This window comes from Juglans regia, chromosome 1 (genome assembly GCF_001411555.2).
Source record: "Juglans regia cultivar Chandler chromosome 1, Walnut 2.0, whole genome shotgun sequence".
Taxonomy (NCBI): Eukaryota; Viridiplantae; Streptophyta; class Magnoliopsida; order Fagales; family Juglandaceae; genus Juglans; species Juglans regia.
The window spans coordinates 17,467,805-17,487,508 of NC_049901.1; the positions used below are offsets into that span (position 1 = coordinate 17,467,805).

Below are 19,704 nucleotides of genomic sequence, written 5' to 3' on the forward strand. Positions count from 1 at the left end.
AATGATCTCTAACTGTATATTCTAGTAATTTCACATTGGAGGCAATGATCTCTAACAATTTTTCGTGTAATAGATGCCATTTGATTTGGGGGTAAATCGGGACCGAACCATCATCATCTAGGGGAGCACCCTATTGCCCCCTTCCTACACCCCATCCCATGGGGGTTCGGCGTTCATTTAAAATAAATGGTTATCAAAGGTCCAAAACAACATTGTTTTGGTAACGAAATTTCTTAATATATATATATATATATATGTTTTGGGCTGGCGAGCGGGCTTGCTTTAAAACTCTGTGACCACCATGGCTTTACAACTGTTTACACTTACCCGGAGAGAATGCTTTGGCTAGCCACTGTAGCAGCCGAAAGCATAGTCAAATAGGTGAGTATGACAGATCTGTGCCCTCGTAATGATCTTGATATCAGCTATACCGGAGGCATAAAGCACATGATCATGGTGGTAACCACATTGAACATACAGGAGGAGTGTGAATACTCGTGCATTTACTTGCATTTCGAGCAGGGCCGCCCATTAGAATCTCTTCAGCTAAGAGAACCCGATTAGAATCACAGCAGATGATACAACTAAACAGAATGACAGATGATTTACATAAACACAATGAGATAGCATGAAAGAGAATGAATGGCATCAACTAGAGATGATGGATATAAAACTTAGTGCAATTATGTAATAGAATTCTCAAAATTGTCACCAACTACATACCAAATTAGTCCATAATTAGCACTTGACATAGCTCATCTCCTATAAGCCAAAAACATACTCTAGGTACTATGCCGTTGATTTAGTGTTGGACTGAAAAACTACCTATCTATAATAACAAAGGAGGAAGCAGTTGATATTATAGAACCGGAACTTGTTTCATCTTGTAGATAATCCTGCTCAGGTGATAAATAGAAATCTCATGTCTGCCTCGGTTAATTTCCCAAGGGCCTCTGATGAACCACCTACAGTCCTGCAAAACAAAATTTGTTACGTCTGTACTGATGAGGGGACGATTATGGATGGATGGCATGTTCTAAATGGTAGACAAATCACACTTACCCTTCAAAAACGAGTTCCTTCTTTTCTTGCAGCTTCAGAATCCTCTCCTCAATTGTATTCTCAATAACAAATCTCACGATTCTGAAAATATGAAGACAAAGTCAGATTCATTGAAGAAAGGAGTAATCTAATAAGAACTTGGGATATTGGAGTAATGAACAAAAGGCAGCACCTAATTGGTTTATACTGCCCAATCCGGTGGATTCTATCTTGTGCTTGCCGCTCCACAGCTGGGTTCCACCACGGATCCATCAAGAAGACCTAGACACAGGTGCAGCACATGGAAGCATATCAAAACTTAAGAAACTACTAGCAAGTAATTACATTCAGGCATCCACCATAAAAACGCTAAAAGGTGTTCTTTTGTGGTATGTCATTTAATAAGAGCTAAAGAATGACCAAGTTAAAAACCGAAACCAAACAACTAAAAAACAAGTATGGCAGAAGGATATCGGTGGTAATATCATGAAAATGGAAAGGAATGAAGCTAAAAAAAAGGCTTGATATACTTCTCATATGTAATGGGATCTTTTTCTCAATACAAAAATCAGCCAATAGTCTGAAACATGAGTTCCCTACTGCAGAAGAGAACTTTCCTTGAAATTCTGATATGGAGCCCAAGAAAATTCAACATAAACTTTTTTCTTTATTGAAAAATGAAAAACTTAATTAATATCTAAACACAAGTAAACAAGCATGGTTCATCGATGCGAATTGAACCTGAAAAATATAGAAACTAAAATCAACAAGATTCGGAAAGTAATTACTCACATGTGAAGCAACAGTAAGATTCAAAGCAACACCCCCGGCTTTCAAACTCATGAGGAAAATCCTGCAATCCGGGTCCTCAGTAAACCGCTTGATAGCAGCATCTCTTGCAGACATGGACATGCTTCCAACTAATTGCACACAATTTATACCAGACTGCAACAGGTTCAATGCATTAATTACTTTGTCTACTTCCATAAAGAGAAAAATAAAAGATTGAAATGCACATTTTAAATTACCTTGTGGAGGGAATAATTGATGAGATCCAAGAATGATGTGAACTGGCTGAAAACAATTCCTTTCGCAGAACCATCCCTTTCAATCATGTACCTAATTTCTTCCCTCTAGAACCATTTAAACTCAGTCAACAGCAAGTGAAAAAATTTATCAATTGCAATAGACATACACACAAGAAAACGCATAGGCAAATCAACAAAAATATAAAATGACCAATTATGATAGTATAAAAACCCTTGCAAAAGTAAAGACACTCAAAAATGGTAAACAGGTAAACATGCACAGAATTATCAAATGATCAATTAATTGTTTAGCGGCATGGCAAGTGAAAAAATATAAAACCGTTGCAATAGACATACACTCAGAAAACATAGAAGCAAATCAACATAAAATATTGATTTGCTTTGCCCAAAAAATTATATCAATTCTTTTGGAAGGGATATTTACTAGAGATAAAACAGTTTTTAAAGACCACAAATAAAAACACTCCTGGAAAGGTACAGCAATTAATGGTTTAGCAATCCTGGAAGTTGGATTAGGCAACCTCCTAGATAAAAGAATCTTGAAACTGAGAAACTGAGAAACCTGAAACTTTAGCTTCAACATGTCCCTTGTCGTTTAACACTTGTTTTTTCAATTTTTAAATAATAATTCCTTATTTATTTCTGAAAATGAAAAGACACTAAATAAGATAAAATATATGTTAGGTGACGTAATGAATAACAACTTGCTCTCTTGAATGATTTTCTTTGCTATTTGAAATGTGCTTTGAGAACATCAACTGCTATGACATTTGAAGCGACTTTCTTGCAAGTCTACTAGGATATGTAGAAGGGTTTTTTAATTTAGAACAAAGAGCATAAATAAAAGCACTTTTGCAATTGCCTTCGAAGATCTCTGTGTTCTCTATATTCACATAAAAAATGACAAGACATCATAAGCTGGCAAAATCATGTCAAGAAATATCACAATATATGAGATAATTCTTTAAGCAAATCTTATAAAAATAAAATTTTTTTAAGCAAATATCACAAGATATGTGATTTTCCCATGGGGTTTTTCTTTTTCTTTTTTCTCAAAATGTATAAAACTATCCACGGTGTAATCTGGACAGAGAAAAGGGAAGAGAGCATGTATTATGTAACAAGTTCATTGACAGGTACCAATGCCTCCATTTTTGTGCTTGTCTGAAAATCATCAAGTTGTATTCTGTTTAGAATGCTTGAGGATCTGTACCCCTTAATGGTAGTTTTAGAAGCCTGATCTCCATCATCCACATTTCTAGTTAAATCGACCGTAAGTAATTTTGAACATGAAGGGCAAGAGGCTTGTCCCAAGGAAGCACAGAAATCAATCAGACAAGCCTTACAGAAAACATGCTCGCAAGCAGTGACCTGTAACAATAAGAAAAAGCTTTTAGGCAGAAAATCAACCAAGGATCGGGTGTTAATCTACTCATACGAAGCAAAGCAAGGCAGGGGGTATCTACAAAGCAAATGCACTACTTCAGGATAAAAGAATATATATTTGAACTTGGTCATTCACCACCCAATAACAAGTTGTTATTTATTATGTCACTGTCACCAAACATGCAATTCAAAGGTTTTTATTTCTTCTCCAGAAAAGTAACAAAATTCATAGGTAAACTAGATTGTGCATTTGGAAAAAATGAAGCACTTATTATTTGTGTTAACTTAATTGGAATTTATTTATTCTGTCTCATCCCTCAAGAATTTAATTAAAAAGTTATATGCCCATATTTTAAAGTAGGTAGTTTTTTTTTTTTTTTTTTTTTGGTGCTGGGGGGGGGGGGGGGATATTATATCCGAGAAGAAAAAAAAACTAACCGAAATGATAATTTACCACATTATCTTCAGCTGGGTGATGACAGATGCCACATACTCGTTCAGTATTGTCATTACTAGCCATGTTTGCACTTCTCAGTGCCGCAGTTCTAGAATATACCACTAGGTAAGGATGATCAACTGCCTGTGATTTTACACAAAAATTAAATTAGAGACATTGGCAGATGAGATTAGTCCACAACACATCATCTTTTTTTATAGGTACAATAATGTTATTATAAGCGCAAAAAGGACAACCCAAATGCACAGAGAGTATACAATAGGAAAAATCCAAATAGCAAGATGAAGAAAAAGAGCATAATTCTATGAACTCCAGAAAGCTAGAAGAATGAATACTATTGTGCGCCGCCATCCAAATATTTTTTTTTATTCAGTAAACGATTGTTTCAATAAAATAGGCATAGCCCAAGTACACAAGATGGTATACATGAGGAAACGCCTATCTAGGATGAAGAAATGGAAAAGTGCCATCCAAATATAAAGAAAGTTAAACATAATGGCCCTTAAATCTAACAAAAGCCCCTCACGATCTTCACAAGAACCAAGCAAAATTGTTCCCATCAAGCATAATGAGACCATCCTCCAAACCCCTACGTTGCTTGGGAGCCTTGGGGGACTTTGCCAGCATGCCATCAAATTTACTACCTGCTGGGCCATGACCCTTGCAATCTCAAAAGTACAAAATATTATATTGCCCATGGATCCAGTGCCACAGAAAGATGATCAACGCTTCCTCCACTCTGCTTACACATGATCACCAGTCCATTACTACAGCACTCCTCTTTTTTGATAAGTAGAGAGGGTGCAACACGACGACTTCCAAGGAGGTCACCCATCCAAGTAACTACAGCATTCTTCTTTCTCAAGTTATCCACCGTTAAGAATTTCCCGGATGTTTCCAACCAAAAAAAGAATGTTACGAGGGCGCCTTAGTTCTCCAAATATTCTTCCAAGGAAGCATGTGGGCCATCTTGGAGGAAGAGTAGGTGGTAGAAAGACTTGATCTCAAATGTCTCTCTTTTGGAAGCAATATAGTGTATTTTAGCAGTCCAACCACTTCTCAATCTAAGAGAACACAAACAATTGAAGAATGAAGAGATCATCCCAACCTCCTAACTATGCACATCTATAATGAAAGTAATATTCCATTGGAGTCTATTCTCATATTTGTAGAAGTTATGCTATCGACATCTCATTACAGCATGAAATGCTAATCAATGCCAGGAAATCTCTCTTCAATTGGCTAATCTGCAAACAATAAATGGTGCCAGAACGTGAACTAGACCCATGTCCCACCTCAAATTTAACACATGAGAAATCTGCATCCACGTAATTTTCCACCCCCACCCGAAAGACCTGCTAATCTCATTGGTACATCCTCCCAAAATACTAATATAATACCTTCTACCAAGACTCTTGACAGTGCCCCTCTTTGTGGCATGCCATAACCATTTGTCCAAAAGAGCTTTAACGACCTATAATAGGTTTTAACCTCCAAACTACTTGAAGAATCAGAGTGCAAATGCTAACCCACTTAATGAGGTGCTTCACTTCCTCGACACTCCCATCCCACAAGAAATCCCATTGACATTTCTCAAGGCAATGGGATGCATCAATAGGAATGGGCAAGAGAGCCAAGGAATATGTGGCAAATTGGAAGGAGTACTTGCAATCAGAGTGATCAACTGGCCCAGTGTTACTAAAAGTGTGCTTAAGTGGAATGCAACAAGATTGACGCTTCACTAACCAAAAACAAAGCGCATTTACAAAAGTGCACTTCTTGGCGTTTCAGTGTTTGCTTAAAGAGCAAAAAAAGCACATCTTGGTAATTTCTTTGAAGAAAATGTAATATATCAATTCATGACCCAAAAAATGATGTAAAAAAATTCTCTTAAGTATGTTAGTTGATATTGAAGATCATTTATGCTCCATTGTACCATATGTTGACATATGTGATGTGTATGCTTTGAACCTGACATAATGGTCTATGTCTTTCTAGATGGATTGATGTTTGACTTCTTATGTTAGCATAGAAGTCAGTACCTACAGTTATTAAGCTTTTCTGGTCATGGACTTTTTGGTAGATTTTAATTCAACAACGCACTTTAATTTGCTTATGGCTACCTGGTATCATAGATGTGTTTATTTAGTAAAGCACAAGAGAGTTATATAGATTGATATGTTTAAATTTTGTGTAATTAGCTAACTACTTGATTGTCCTTTTATATATTACTCTAATAAATTGAGTTAATATTTAAATATGTGACCATCTTGCCTTTAAGTCTTTTTTTATTGTGTTTTATGTAATATTTGTTATCATACATCATTTAAAAAATGTGCACTTTGCACGTAGGCTGACGGCGTTTGCATTTAAATATGTCTTGCACTTTAACCAACACTAGACTGCCCTTAGATAAATACAGTCACTTCAACCCAGCTAACCGGCATTCCATTTTCTCAATAAGGCCATACCAAATGAATTTTTCCTTGAATGGAAAAGGGAAGATCCACATACTTCATAGGCAGAGAATATTGGTCCACAGCATGTTACCCGCTTTTTACTTCTATAATTTAAATCTTAAGCGGCTGAATGCAGAATGCAAACCCCACCCTTCCTTGACCGTCGGTCGGTGGCATGTCTGACTTCCACCAAGTCAGAAGTTCGAAGGTTGGTAGAGAGGAGAAGAAGATGAGGAATGTAGGATGCAAACCAGTCTTTAAGAATAGGATAGATGGGTAGAACTCTAACCTTGGTCAGTCAAGTCTATTCATCGGAAGATTCTGAAAAACTTTCTTAATCAGGAACAAAGTTCATGTTCTGATAAAAAATTTTGAAAGGCCAAAATAGGGATAAATAGTTCCCAAATGAAAAAGGCTACACATGATTAATGCAAGCCCTCACTTTGTATATTTCTAACTACAGCATGCATACTTTAAAAAGGGAACCAAACCGCTACTCTGTTTTATAGTATAGTTGTCATTTACCTGCCGCAAGCGTGTGAGAAGGTCAAATATGTGAGCATAGTTATTCATCACAGTTCCTGCCTGAACATATCTGTAAAGAACCAAGCAAATTTATACAAAAACACTGAATTAATTTTATACGACTGATGAAGTAATTTTTTTTTGATAAGTAATAAGTTATTTCATTAATAAAAGTAGGCATAGCCCAAGTACACTAGAAGTATACATGTGATTACACCTATTTAAGCACTAGGAACAGTTACAAGGAAATCATGGAAGCTGCGACCATTCCAATCAATAGCAATGGCCCACAAAAACAAAGTCTTCCAGAAAAAATTCCTAAACTCTTCCAAGGAACGTTCATGGTCCTCAAAGAGTCTCTCGTTTCTTTCATTCCAAATACACCAGAAAATACATATAGGAACCATCTTCCACACGGCTGCAATCTGTAGTGTCCCTGTGATCCCTCTCCAGCTTGCTAACAAATCAACCACCCTACCCGGCATCACCCATGCTATACCCATTCTACTAAGAAAATAAGTCCAAATATCTTGGGCAAACTCACAATGTAGTAGTAAATGGTCCACCGATTCACCACTATTTCTGCACAAACAACACCAGTTCGTAATAATAAGGCCGCGTCTTCTAAGATTCTCAATGGTCAAGATCTTCCCTAGAGCTGCCGTCCAGACAAAAAATGCAGCCTTTGTAGGTGCTTTAGTCCTCCATATATTCTTCCAAGGAAAATTGTCCCTTTGATGCATAGTAATAGAGTCATAAAAAGAGCATACTGAGAATTTCCCTTTTCTAGAATGTCGCCATTCCATCATATCTTCCATTGTGACAGCAACAGGGATGTTGTACAGCAAATTCAGAAATTCCATCAGCACCGTCACTTCCCAGTCATGTGCATCTCGAGTAAGGCTGATGTTCCACTCCTGTGAACCTTGATTAATAACCCGCAAATCTGCCACCATAGCTTCCTTTTCCCGTGCAATTCTAAAAATCATAGGATAAGCATCCTTCAAGGCCGTGTCTCTCAACCACACATCTTGCCAGAAATTAATCCTACTACCATCTCCCAAACGTAGCCGAGTATTACTAACAAAGGAGCACCAACCTTTTCGTATATACTTCCATAGCCCCACACCATACGTCCCCCTCCCTTCTTTAGAGCACCAACCCCCCCTTTCCCTACCATACTTCATATCAACCACCCCTTTCCATAAAGTTCCCCTCTCATGGTTGTAACGCCACAACCATTTACCTAATAGTGCCTTATTGAACGCCCTCACATTTCGAACCCCCAATCCACCATCTCTCAAAGGAGAGCATACCTGATCCCATCCTACTAAGTGAAACTTAAACTCCTCTCCTAGCCCACTCCACAAAAAATCACGTTGGATCTTCTCTATTCTAGAAGCAATACTAGCGGGTAGGGGAAATAAAGATAAGTAATATGTGGGGAGATTGGATAAGGTACTCTTGATGAGTGTGATTTTCCCCCCTTTAGAAAGATATAGCCTCTTCCACCCGGCCAACCTACGCTCAAATTTTTCCAGCACCACCTCCCAAATACTTTTAGCTTTGAAAGAAGCCCCCAATGGGAGTCCAAGGTACTTCAACGGCAATAAGGAAACCCCACAACCCAAAATATTCGCCAACCCTCTAATATTGCTAACATTGCCAACGGCAACCATCTCCGTCTTGGCCAAATTAATCTTCAAACCAGATACCGCTTCAAAACAAAGTAAAATGGCCTTCAAAGATTTGATATGTCCTGCATTTGCCTCACAAAATAACAAAGTGTCATCTGCAAACAAAAGGTGAGAAATAATGGTTGAGCCATGAATATCTCCCACCGAGAACCCTGAAAAGAATCCCCCTTCTACTGCCGCTATTACCATGCGACTTAGAGCCTCCATTACTAAGACAAATAAAAGGGGTGATAGTGGGTCACCTTGTCTTAGACCCCGTGAGCTATTAAAAAAGCCCACTGGATCACCATTAACCAAAACCGAGAAACGAGCCGTTGACACACAATACTTCATCCACTTCCTCCATTTTTCCCCGAACCCGCATCTACTCAGCATATATATCAGAAAATCCCAATTAACATGATCATAGGCCTTCTCCATATCAAGTTTGCATAAAATACCTGGAGTTCCCGACTTGATCCTACTATCCAAACATTCATTAGCTATAAGAACCGAGTCCAAAATTTGCCTCCCTCTCACAAAGGCATTTTGGGACTTGGAGATAATCTTCTCCATGACCATGCTCATCCTATTGGCCAGCACTTTGGCTAGTATCTTATACACGCTGCCCACGAGACTAATCGGTCTGAAATCTTGTACCTCTCTTGCACCTGCCTTTTTAGGGACTAATGCAATGAATGTGGCATTTAAGCTTTTCTCAAATCTACTAAAAGTGAAGAATTCCTGGAAAACCAGCATTACATCCTCACGCACCACCTCCCAACATTTCTGAAAAAAAGCCATAGTGAAACCATCTGGGCCTGGAGCTTTGTCTTTATTCATCTTCTTAATTACTTGATGTACCTCTTCCTCTTCGAATGGTCTCTCCACCCAAGCCATACTATTTTGATCGATGACCTCAAAGGCTAGTCCGTCTACTGAAGGCCTCCACGAATGAGGTTCTGACAACAAATGTTCAAAATGCCCAACCACATGCTCCTTTATCTCCGCCTGATCTGAGGAAGCATTTCCATCTATGTTCAAAGACTCAATAGAGTTAAACCTCCTATGAGCATTGGCAATACGGTGAAAGAACTTTGTGCTTTTATCCCCCTCACGAAGCCACAAAGCCCTTGACTTTTGTCTCCAAGAAATCTCCTCCATTAAAGTCAATCTTTCTAAATCAGCTACCACTTGAACTTTTCTGTTATTTTCATCCCTTACTTCTTCCAAGCCTTGTAGCTCCTGGAATAAACTCTTCTTTTGCAAGCTTACATTACCAACTACCTGTTCATTCCAAGACTTTAGATCCTTCTTCAATGCTTTCAACTTTCCAGCCAATACATAACTCGGATTACCTTCAATAAGATATGAATTCCACCATTGCTTGACCAATTCCACAAAACCCTCCATCTTTAACCACATATTCTCAAACTTGAATGTCCTTCTACCCCCTTGCACCCCACCGCAGTCTAACAATATAGGAAAATGATCAGAGCATAACCTTGGAAGTCTAGTCTGACTTACTTCTGGAAAATGTATCTCCCATGAAGGAGAAATGAGAAATCTGTCCAGTCTTGACCAAGTTTGATTGCTAGACCAAGTGTAATCTCCTCCCCTTAGCGGTAGGTCCATCAAACCTACCTCAAAAATGAAATTCGAAAAATCCACCATAGCTTGATTTTGTCGTCCCTCCCCTGATCTTTCGCTGGAGAATCTTGTAACATTGAAATCCCCACCAATACACCATGGGACCTCCCACCAAGTGCATAGGCTAGCAAGTTCATCCCAAAGCAACCTCCTTTCATTGCCCAAGTTAGGACCATAAACCCCAACAAATGCCCATAAAAAGTCATCTTCAGAATTTTTAAAGTAGCACCCCACCGAGTATTCTCCCACAAACTCATCAATATTCTCCACCACCCTCTTATCCCACATGATCAAAATACCCCCCGAGGCCCCTTCCGAGGGTAGATATAGCCAGCCTACATATTGACAACTCCATATGCTCCGAATAATTCTTTTAGTGATGAGCTTTAACTTTGTTTCCTGTAGGCAAATAATGTCCACTTTCCATTGCCTTAATAAAGCTCTTATTCGAAGACGTTTATTTATCTCATTCAGCCCCCTAACATTCCAACACAAAATTCTGGGCTTCATTTATCAACTGTTCCAGCCCTCCCCTTGTTTCTTCCACGGCTTGCGCTCCCCTCCTTTCCATCATAATTAATGGACCACGTCAACCTCTTCAACTCCCTATCTCTCTTTAATCCTACTCCATGTTGTCCTGCCTCAATGGCTATAATTAGTGCCTTAAACTGATCTTCGTAGCCCTTACACGAGATTCCCATGCAAATTTGAAGTTCCTCTACTTTTTTCAATATCCAATCCTCAGAAACAGTAGGATGAACCATGCGTATTGGAGTAGGATCTTCTGCGAACTCCACCCCCTCTGTTGAGTTTGGAACCAACTCCTTCAATAGGCCTTCCCCTTCTATCACTGATGTGTTCCCACACTCCACAGCTACGATCGAATCTGATTTATCTCCCTCTAAGTACATATCCATATGGACCTGGCCTGATAGTGACAGATTCGGAGGCCCATGATTCACCATGGAAATCTGTTGTAACCCAGTTCCCGTAAACAGTTCCAGTCCTTCCCCTTCATCGATTTCTCCCATTTCCATCACTGTCAATCCTTCCTTAGAGTCCCCATAAGTCGTCATCCTCCTCTGTGCCAAACATTGCCCCGAATCTATACTTGGCTTGCGGATTTCGGGTCCCTCCTGAGAACCCGGTACAATGGGAACTGCGGGAATGTTCGAAACACCCTTAAGCTGCTGCGACGTCACTGCCGATGGCTTCTCAGAGTCGTCGGAGGCCGCCGCTCTTGTCTGTGTCGGCCGCTGCCCAAATTTCGGACTCAGCATGGATGTTTCGGATCCCTCCAGAGACCCCGATATCACTGAAACTGGGGGTTGTGGCGTTGCTTCCAACGGCAATGCTTCCGTCGCCGTCACCACAGCCTTCGACGCCTGAGGTTTTGCCGGAGTAAGTGCCGCTAGCTCCCCCGCTGTGCGTTGCGCGGGTTGCGGTTTCTTTCTCCAGAAAGAACCCGCCTGGAGGAAGGGCTCGGGCCCTGACCCGACACTGTCCTGGGCCTTTGCTTTCTTCCCTTTCTCCAGCCCACTCTCCAAGCCCAGCCCAGCCTCCTCTTTACCCAAAACACACCGTATCAGTCCCTTAACTTTAGCACCCATCACCTCCAACGTATCCTGCATATCCCGTAATTCCCTCAGAATAGTTACCTCACCTTGCCCATACCACCTGCCTCTTCCATCTTGTCTCTGATCTTCAGCCATAACAGAAGTATCGCCTACCCTCATTAGACCTGCCATGTCTGACTTTTGCATGTCTCTAGTTGACTTCAAAGCCTCCTTATATGACTTAGATGATGTGCAGGCTACTACCGATGAAGATGGATGGTTTCTCCCCTTCCCCCCACCGCTTCCCACCTCCCTCAATGCCACCGCAAGATTTCTCCAACCCCTCCCATCTCTGTCTCCAGGTATGATGATAAAACTACGGCTTCCACCACCACTATAAACCACTAGAGACAAATAACTGCCACGGGAGTTTGAACCTTGTTGCGCAACATACACTCTGCTTCCTTCTCTATGAGCAGAGTAATATCCCTTCCCATTGTGCTTTTGACAATCCTCCAATGTTCTTGAAGCCCAATGTACTGTATCTACACCCAACCTCAAGTTTTGTACTCCTTTCCATCCCTTCTCAGTGATAATCACTCCACTCCCATCTGCCCGAACCTCAAACACCTTAGACTCAATTACTAGACTTCTTACAAAAGTCATTTTCCTACAAGGAACACTCCAGAAAAACTACAACTGCACTTAACTAGCAAAAACATCCATCGATACCATTCTGACCTTAACACCCAACTGGACTACATGCTAATCACCACAAGGAACTACCAACATTGACGACCCGACACCAGAAGCATAAACACACAGAGAGCAAAAAGTGTACGGAGAGAAAATTCTTTGTGTTGGTGTATACCGGCACATTTAGAAGAAGTGCAATCATTGAATGGAAATAAATTTTTCCATTTAAAATTTTTAAAGGAATTTCAAGAAATTAAAAACTCACTCAACAATTTTTCTCTCGAAATTTGTGAAATAAAAATATAACAAAAAGAAAAGAAAAGAACAAAACAGGATTCTACATGTTAAATCCCCCGCCACCCCCTTTTTTCCTGAAAATAAGGAGAAAAAACAAGCAACCTATTGCAGCAAAATCTTGAACTTTCAGAAAAATTAAACCTGAACCTTAAGCATCTAGACTGAGGTGAAATGATGTTAATAACAAATGCATAAACATGTGAAATCCAAGATTGAAACACAAAGAAAAAGAGATTGAGGTGATGTACGTATTGAACTGCGCCTGACTGTCATTGTACAATGATTCATAATAATCTTGTTCTTTGACGTCGAGGGTATCCCGCCTCAATGAAACCTGCACAAAAACTAGGAAAGCATTATACCCAGAAAGGAAAAAGGAGAGGGTGTAAGACATAAAGCAATAAAACTTACAATTCTAGGAGGAAGTGCTAGATCAGAAGCCCTGCCTTTTTTCGTGCGTCTTAGCACTATGGTTTTTAAAATTTTGTGTTTGAGCAAAATCATGGCTCTGCGTCCCTCATCACTATTTACATATGTTTGTATTGGTGTAGCAACATACTAAAAAGAATCAAGGATTAAATGGTTTGTCAGCAATGTGAAAAACAGATGCCCCATAAGCAACAAAAAGAAAAACAAGAGAAATAATTTTCAGTACTCACCTTATTCCACCAACAAAAATGTCTCACAGAACTATGAGGACAGTTGGAACATTCTTTTGAGGAACTGCATGGATGAAGATATCAAATGATGATTGGAGAATGGAGAATAAAGCACACAAGAAAAAGATAAAACTAAGTATAAAAGTTTTTTTATTAACATCCACCAATTCTTAAAGCCATTTCCTTGTTACCACGCAACAGTATGATGTGCTACAACATTTCCTTACTGTGAACTTGGAAAGTAGAAAGAGGAAAAACAAACAGAACAGGTCATTTGAGCAAGATACGAATCTATAGCATTTTGCATTTTAAACCAATCACAGGCCTCATATTGTGCAAAATGAGAAGATCTGAAAATGTCCCAGAAACCTCCCAATGGAAAGATGTTTTCCGTAGAAGAAAAATAAAGACATACTAGTGCTAATTGTATGTCAAACTAGTACTAGTGAATCAAATTATACACTACCAACAAATGTACACAATTAGTTCATATTTGTAGACAAGTCATAAACAATCCTGAATCTCAAAGCATACCTATGATCAAGTGTTCTGCAATCACAGTCCTTACACAAGTAGTAAGAATATGGTATTATTCTCAGGAAGCGAACCTGTGTAATTAGCGTTGCAACCATATCAGTTTACCAGAGACAGTTGCCTGATTGTAGCAATTTTCTCAAACATTTTTTTTTTTTTGATAAGTAAAAAGGTTTTATTTTTCAAACATGCATTCAACTTACCAAAGAGTAAAGTTCTCCAACACGGTTCTGAAGGGGAGTGCCACTCAAGGCCCATTTGTATGAAGACTCTAAAGCAAGAACAGCTTTTGCAGTATTACAATGTCTAGCTTTTATATAATGTGCCTATTGAAATGGAAGAGCTATAAGCATTTTTAGAACGAAGAACTACTTCTGGAAAGCATAAGCCCAGGTTAGAAAATAACTTTTGAAATCTTTTTTTATACAAAAGGACCACAAACACTCTATAGATATCCATGGATGCAAATAAATAACAGAACAACAAGAAAATAAACAAGACATTGGATTTGGCATGCAAGCAATACAGGGAAAAAGCAACTCCAAATTGTTATTAGAATGTGATCAGATTTACTCTTTTTCTTTCGAAGATATGGTTTGACGAAGAACGTGTTCAAATGGAAACAACAGCTTCTACTTGAGCGTAAGGGACACATTTTTCCACGGGGCAGGCAGATTCTCTTGGAATCACATCCAGCAGTGGTTGGAACAGCTCGCAAAATCCAACCACAATACAAAAAGATGATTCTGGGCAGAGGCCCATTCCAAGCTTAAAAGGCTTCAGTGAAAAAGCAGCACCACAGTGTCTACCTTATCACTTTATTTTTGGTTAATAAGAATCCAATTTCACAACAAGAGAAAAAGATAACCAATCAAAATAAATTAACAGATAAAATTCAATAATTTATAAGCAACATAAGCTTTTAAGCACTTAGGCATTGGAACTGTTTAATATATATCCGGTTTACAACCCCTAGGGATTGGCTCAAGTGGTAAAGGCCTTGGCCTCCAGGGTATGATCCCCCCAAGTCTAAAGTTCAAATCCCCTTGGGTGCAAACAATCTCTAGGGGCCATCAAACTGGAGAATTTTCCCCTTGAATTACCCAAAGTGCACTTGAGTGAAACTCCTTACCGAGGGCTTGTGCACCCTCGAGATTAGTCAAAACGCTGTCCTTGGACACCCGATGACAATTAAAAAAATATAAATATATCTGGTTTACAATATTTCCAATCAAAAGATATTGTCTAGCCATGTAGGTATTCATATCAATAACATTCATATTGAGGTCATATTATGTCACACCATACGTAGATGTGACATAATATATACTTATAAAAAAAAGATGTGACATAATATATACCTGGTTTAAAAAATATCCAATCAAAGATATTGTCTAGCCATGCAGGTATTTGTATCAATAATATTTATATTCAGGTCATATTCGTATCAATAACATTGGGAACAAACAATCTCTACGGGCCATCAAACTGGGGGATTTTCCCCTTGAATTACCCAAGGTGCACTTGAGTGAAACTCCTTACCAAGGGCCTGTGCACCCCTGGAATTAGTCAGAACACTGTTCTCAAACACCCGGTGCCAATAAAAAAAATATAAATATATCTGGTTTACAATATTTCCAATCAAAAGATAATGTCTAGCCATGTAGGTATTCATATCAATAACATTCATATTCAGGTCATATTATGTCACACCATACGGAGATGTGACATAATATATACCTGGTTTAAAAAATATCCGATCAAAGATATTGTCTAGCCATGCAGGTATTCGTATCAATAATATTTATATTCAGGTCATATTATGTTGCATCATACGAAGATGTCATGTCAAACCTGGAAAAAGACACCTATCCCTCCCCCACCCCAACCCCAAAAAAAAAAAAGGAAAAATTCTTCTAACATGAAATAATGAAACTCAGATAATCTTAGTGCAAAATTCCCCAGTTAAAACGTAGTCTATTGTTATAATCCTCCCTTGGGAATATATTATTACTTATCAAAAATAAATAAACAATCCTCCCTTGGGAATAAATTTTCATCCCAATACCAAGGGGTCAAGCATGTCAAGCCTTTTATGCAGTTTTAACTAGTTACAAAATATTATTATAAAATTCGAGAATTCAGAATCACTATACCGACCACACCTGGCTCATTAAAATGAGCCATACATGCATAAAGGTACCAATCCCTGTCATCGATTGTGAATGTGTAACTAGATGCTTGTTCACACACACACACACAGAAAGACACAGGCCATAAAGCAAATTCAAACGAAAGCAAGAAGAATGAAAATTTCCTATTGCAAATAATTTATGCAAACTTACCTCATCCAGAATTACTCGTTCCCACCTTATAGCATGCAGAAATGATTTTCCTCTGGGAGAACCATCTACACCTACTGAATGTTCATTTCCAAATCTAACTCCCCTATCCTTTTCTTTGTTGTTCTGGTATGGTGTCTTTTTACGAGCTCCCTTCCTTTTCTTGCAATCATATTCATTCATCTTGTCTTCAGCAGGTTCTGTTTCCTGATTTGAAATCACAGTTTTGCTTTTTTTCCTTGCTTGTTTAGACTGCTTCTCCGTTCTAATAGCATCAGGCCCGCAAAAATATTTCAAGTGAATTGACAGCTTACTATCATAAAATGCCTTGCCACAGTAAGGGCACTTTTTCTTGGGTGGCATCACGTACTTTCTGTATTCAGCCTCAACAATAGAGTACGTTGTAATGACAAAATCATATTCTCCAAAATGTTTCGAATTCTTCCCTCTATTAGCGCCATGATAAACAAGCACCTTGGTGCTTCTCTCTGAAGTAAACCGATCAATCTCACTCACCCATTGGCTCACAGCAACCACAGGACAAACTACAAGAGTGGCTTTAATACCAGCCAAGTCTTTGGATGGGCCCGGTAATACAGAGGATTCATCTGGTTCACAAATCATCTTCCGAGTTCCCCGTTGGGCAAGGACAAGTGCAATTGCTTGAATGGTCTTCCCCATTCCCATCTCATCTGCAAGAATTCCCCCCCTAGTTGTAGATTTTTCCTGTTTCAAAGCCCAGGCCAACCATTCCTTTTGGTACCTTAGCAAAGGCATGATCAATTCCGACGGAGCCTCAGATGTTTCGGTGATTATTTCATTCTGATTATCCAAATAAACTTTATCAAAATTTTCATCGATCCATCTCTTATGCTCTTCTTCCCACTGATTCCACATTAATCTTGGCTTTGGGACCCTATTTTTTGTTGTTCTTTTATGCATTTTCTTCTTGCTCAGCCCAATGAAATCAATTTCAACTGCTTTTTGCTGAGTAGATCCGTTTCTGCCTATAGCTCCACAATGCATTGCATTATCTTCGCGACCTGATTCTCCATACTCCACCACACTCTCTACCCCACTTGGTTCTCCATGCTCCACTATTTTCCATCCAGCCTTCCTCGTTGTCAAACCCTCATTGTAATTCTCATAATCATAACCATCATCTTCCCAATCATGAACCTTGATTGTACTTTTTGGTTTCTTGTTCAAGTCCAAATCCACTCTCCCTCCATTCTCTTCATCTACACTTATACACCATCATTTGTCACTTACATATAATTTAAAGTTAAAATCAACTACATCACATTTTACAGACTTGTCTGTTTCAAGTGAAAATAGCTCCTCAAGAACACTTTCCCAGAATTTTCGGTTCGTATATAAGCTCCAAGTACCCCATTACATTTCTCCAGCAAACATTTTCCCCAAGAGTTTTTAAAACAAATTCGATGGTTGCAATAAAATAGGAAAAAAATTTAACAGAAGATTTATCTGGAATCACAAAAATAACAAAGAATAAAAAAAAAATCCAAAAGTACCTTCTTCGCTGGTATCCGATAGCACATAAACTTCCGAGTCGGAGCCTGCTTCATTAGAGCTATCGTCACTTAGTTGTTGCACCTCCACATTGCTTGATTCTAATTTAGACATTATAACTTAAACTTAATAAGAGTGTCAAGCATTATTAAAGAGAATTCTGGAACTTTATCCAGTTCCATATCAATCCAAAAGCTAGAGTTCGAGGTTTTACTTCCTTTTCCTTTCCTACGTTACAGTAAGCACATAGAGCTACAATGTTAATAAATAAACGAATAGCACAGAAACTGATTAGGCTCTTATATCGATTAATCCAAATGCTAGTCTATAAATTTATTTTACTATATATATATATATATATATATATATATATATATATATGGATAATGCTAGAGCCGCTGGGAGCTCCCGCTAGGCTATTTCATGTGTTTTTTTTTTTTTGTTCTTTTTTTACATAGATTTTTTTTTATTATTATTATTTACTTCGTGATTAAGGAAATTTTTTTTTTTAATGATGTTGTGAATTTTATTTTTTTTAAATATTTTAAAATGTTAAAAAATCTATGTAAAAAATGAACAAAAAAAAAACACATGAAGAGCCTAGCGGGAGCCCCCAGCGGTGGCTCTAGCATTATATATATGTGTCAATGTGTGTGTGTGTGTGTGTGTGTGTGTGGCATTTTCCAGTAAACAAACAGTCTTAGTTCAAAAGGAAAAAGAAATTATTTTTTTTTAAAAAAAAAAAAAAGGAAAAACAACGCATGCTAAATCTTTACCAATTTTTTTCCCACAAATTTTCAGTAACCCCTCGATGATAGAAAGAAAAACCTCAAGAAAAAAAACTATAAAATTAAAAACAAGAAAATCGAGTTCGAGAGTTTACCATCTATCGGATGGTTAGAGATTCGCCTACGAGAACGAAGCTCCATTGCCTATTCACCTAACCAAACTCAAAAAATAAAAATAAAAACCCAATAAACTTTAGGGTTTGTTTAGGTTATCGCGAAACCCTTTCGCGGTTCGATGGCGGAAGGATAAGAAGGCGGTCTTACCGTGCCGGCCACAGAGAGAGAGAGAGAGAGAGAGAGAGAGGGGGGGGGGGGAATTCCGCACGACTCCACGATGACTCGATGAGAAAGCGCTCTTTATATAGTGGCGAAGCGGCGGGAAGTCGATCTGAGCTCTTTAATATAGAACACCGGGATTGTGTATTGTATATATCTTCGAGGAAGCATCTGTAAAAGTGAGCGTATCAACGCTGTTAAAGTTTTGAATGAAGTGGGTCCCACAAGGAATTCAACCCTTTTAACGGTTTAGATTGCAAGATATATGCAAACAGCCGTGGTGCCCAATGCAGGTTTTCTCCTTTTGCACCCCGTTTTAAAAGCTAATGCCGTTTGCTACTTTTTTTTGTCCATCTAATTTGGAAAATAATTTGAGTTTTGAATCATTACAGAAATATTTATAATTTATTTAATTCATTATCATAATTCTTTTAAGTTTTTATATAAAATATAATAAATAATTTAATTTTTTTAATTTTAAAATAAAAATAATATTCTAATAATATTTTATTTAACTTATCTAAAATCATCTCATTTCATCTCATCTCACTATCAAACCCAACTTTAATATTTATCTTGTTTAGATGTTTTTTCCTTCTCAATCGGGATTAAATGCTTTAATAAAATGTTTGATCGACAATATAGAATTATAAATAATGATGGTAAATATGTGAGGTTATTTTTAATAATTATGTTTGTTGTAAATCTGCAAAATAGCATCATCTTGAAAGTCACCAATGCACACTGGAGATTGATAAAACTATATGGTTTGAAGCACGA

The 19,704-nt window shown here is 38.3% G+C and overlaps 1 protein-coding gene across 2 annotated transcripts; it reads right to left on the reverse strand.

The window, feature by feature from the left end:
* Positions 1-643: 643 nt before the first annotated feature.
* LOC109014303 (DNA repair protein RAD16-like) lies at positions 644-18,976 on the reverse strand. 2 transcript variants are annotated; one of them, XR_004797570.1, is made up of 17 exons: positions 18,913-18,976; positions 18,744-18,800; positions 17,863-17,961; positions 16,331-17,568; positions 14,189-14,311; positions 13,986-14,059; positions 13,452-13,515; positions 13,204-13,350; positions 13,041-13,126; positions 6,918-6,987; positions 3,931-4,056; positions 3,304-3,461; positions 2,070-2,174; positions 1,834-1,986; positions 1,235-1,323; positions 1,063-1,143; positions 644-973 (listed from the first exon to the last, which is right to left on the reverse strand). XR_004797570.1 is itself a non-coding variant. In XM_035695870.1 (17 exons), the coding sequence occupies exons 2-17, from the start codon at positions 18,787-18,789 to the stop codon at positions 901-903; spliced, it is 2,805 nt and encodes a 934-aa protein (XP_035551763.1). In that variant the 5' UTR covers positions 18,790-18,800; positions 18,913-18,973; the 3' UTR covers positions 644-900. The 2 variants fall into 2 exon arrangements, 1 of the variants encoding a protein (XP_035551763.1); XM_035695870.1 differs by having other exon boundaries at positions 3,231-3,461; positions 18,913-18,973.
* Between the last annotated feature and the right edge of the window lie 728 nt (positions 18,977-19,704).

Excerpts from the sequence above, each read along its gene's own strand:
- LOC109014303 (XM_035695870.1), bottom strand. The coding sequence starts at position 18,789 with ATGGAGCTTCGTTCTCGTAGGCGAATCTCTAACCATCCGATAGATG. Across the intron at positions 17,962-18,743 it reads CTCTAACCATCCGATAGATG|AATCAAGCAATGTGGAGGTG; the intron begins GTAAACTCTCGA and ends TGTCTAAATTAG. Across the intron at positions 14,060-14,188 it reads TTGGAGAACTTTACTCTTTG|GTTCGCTTCCTGAGAATAAT; the intron begins GTAAGTTGAATG and ends CTAATTACACAG.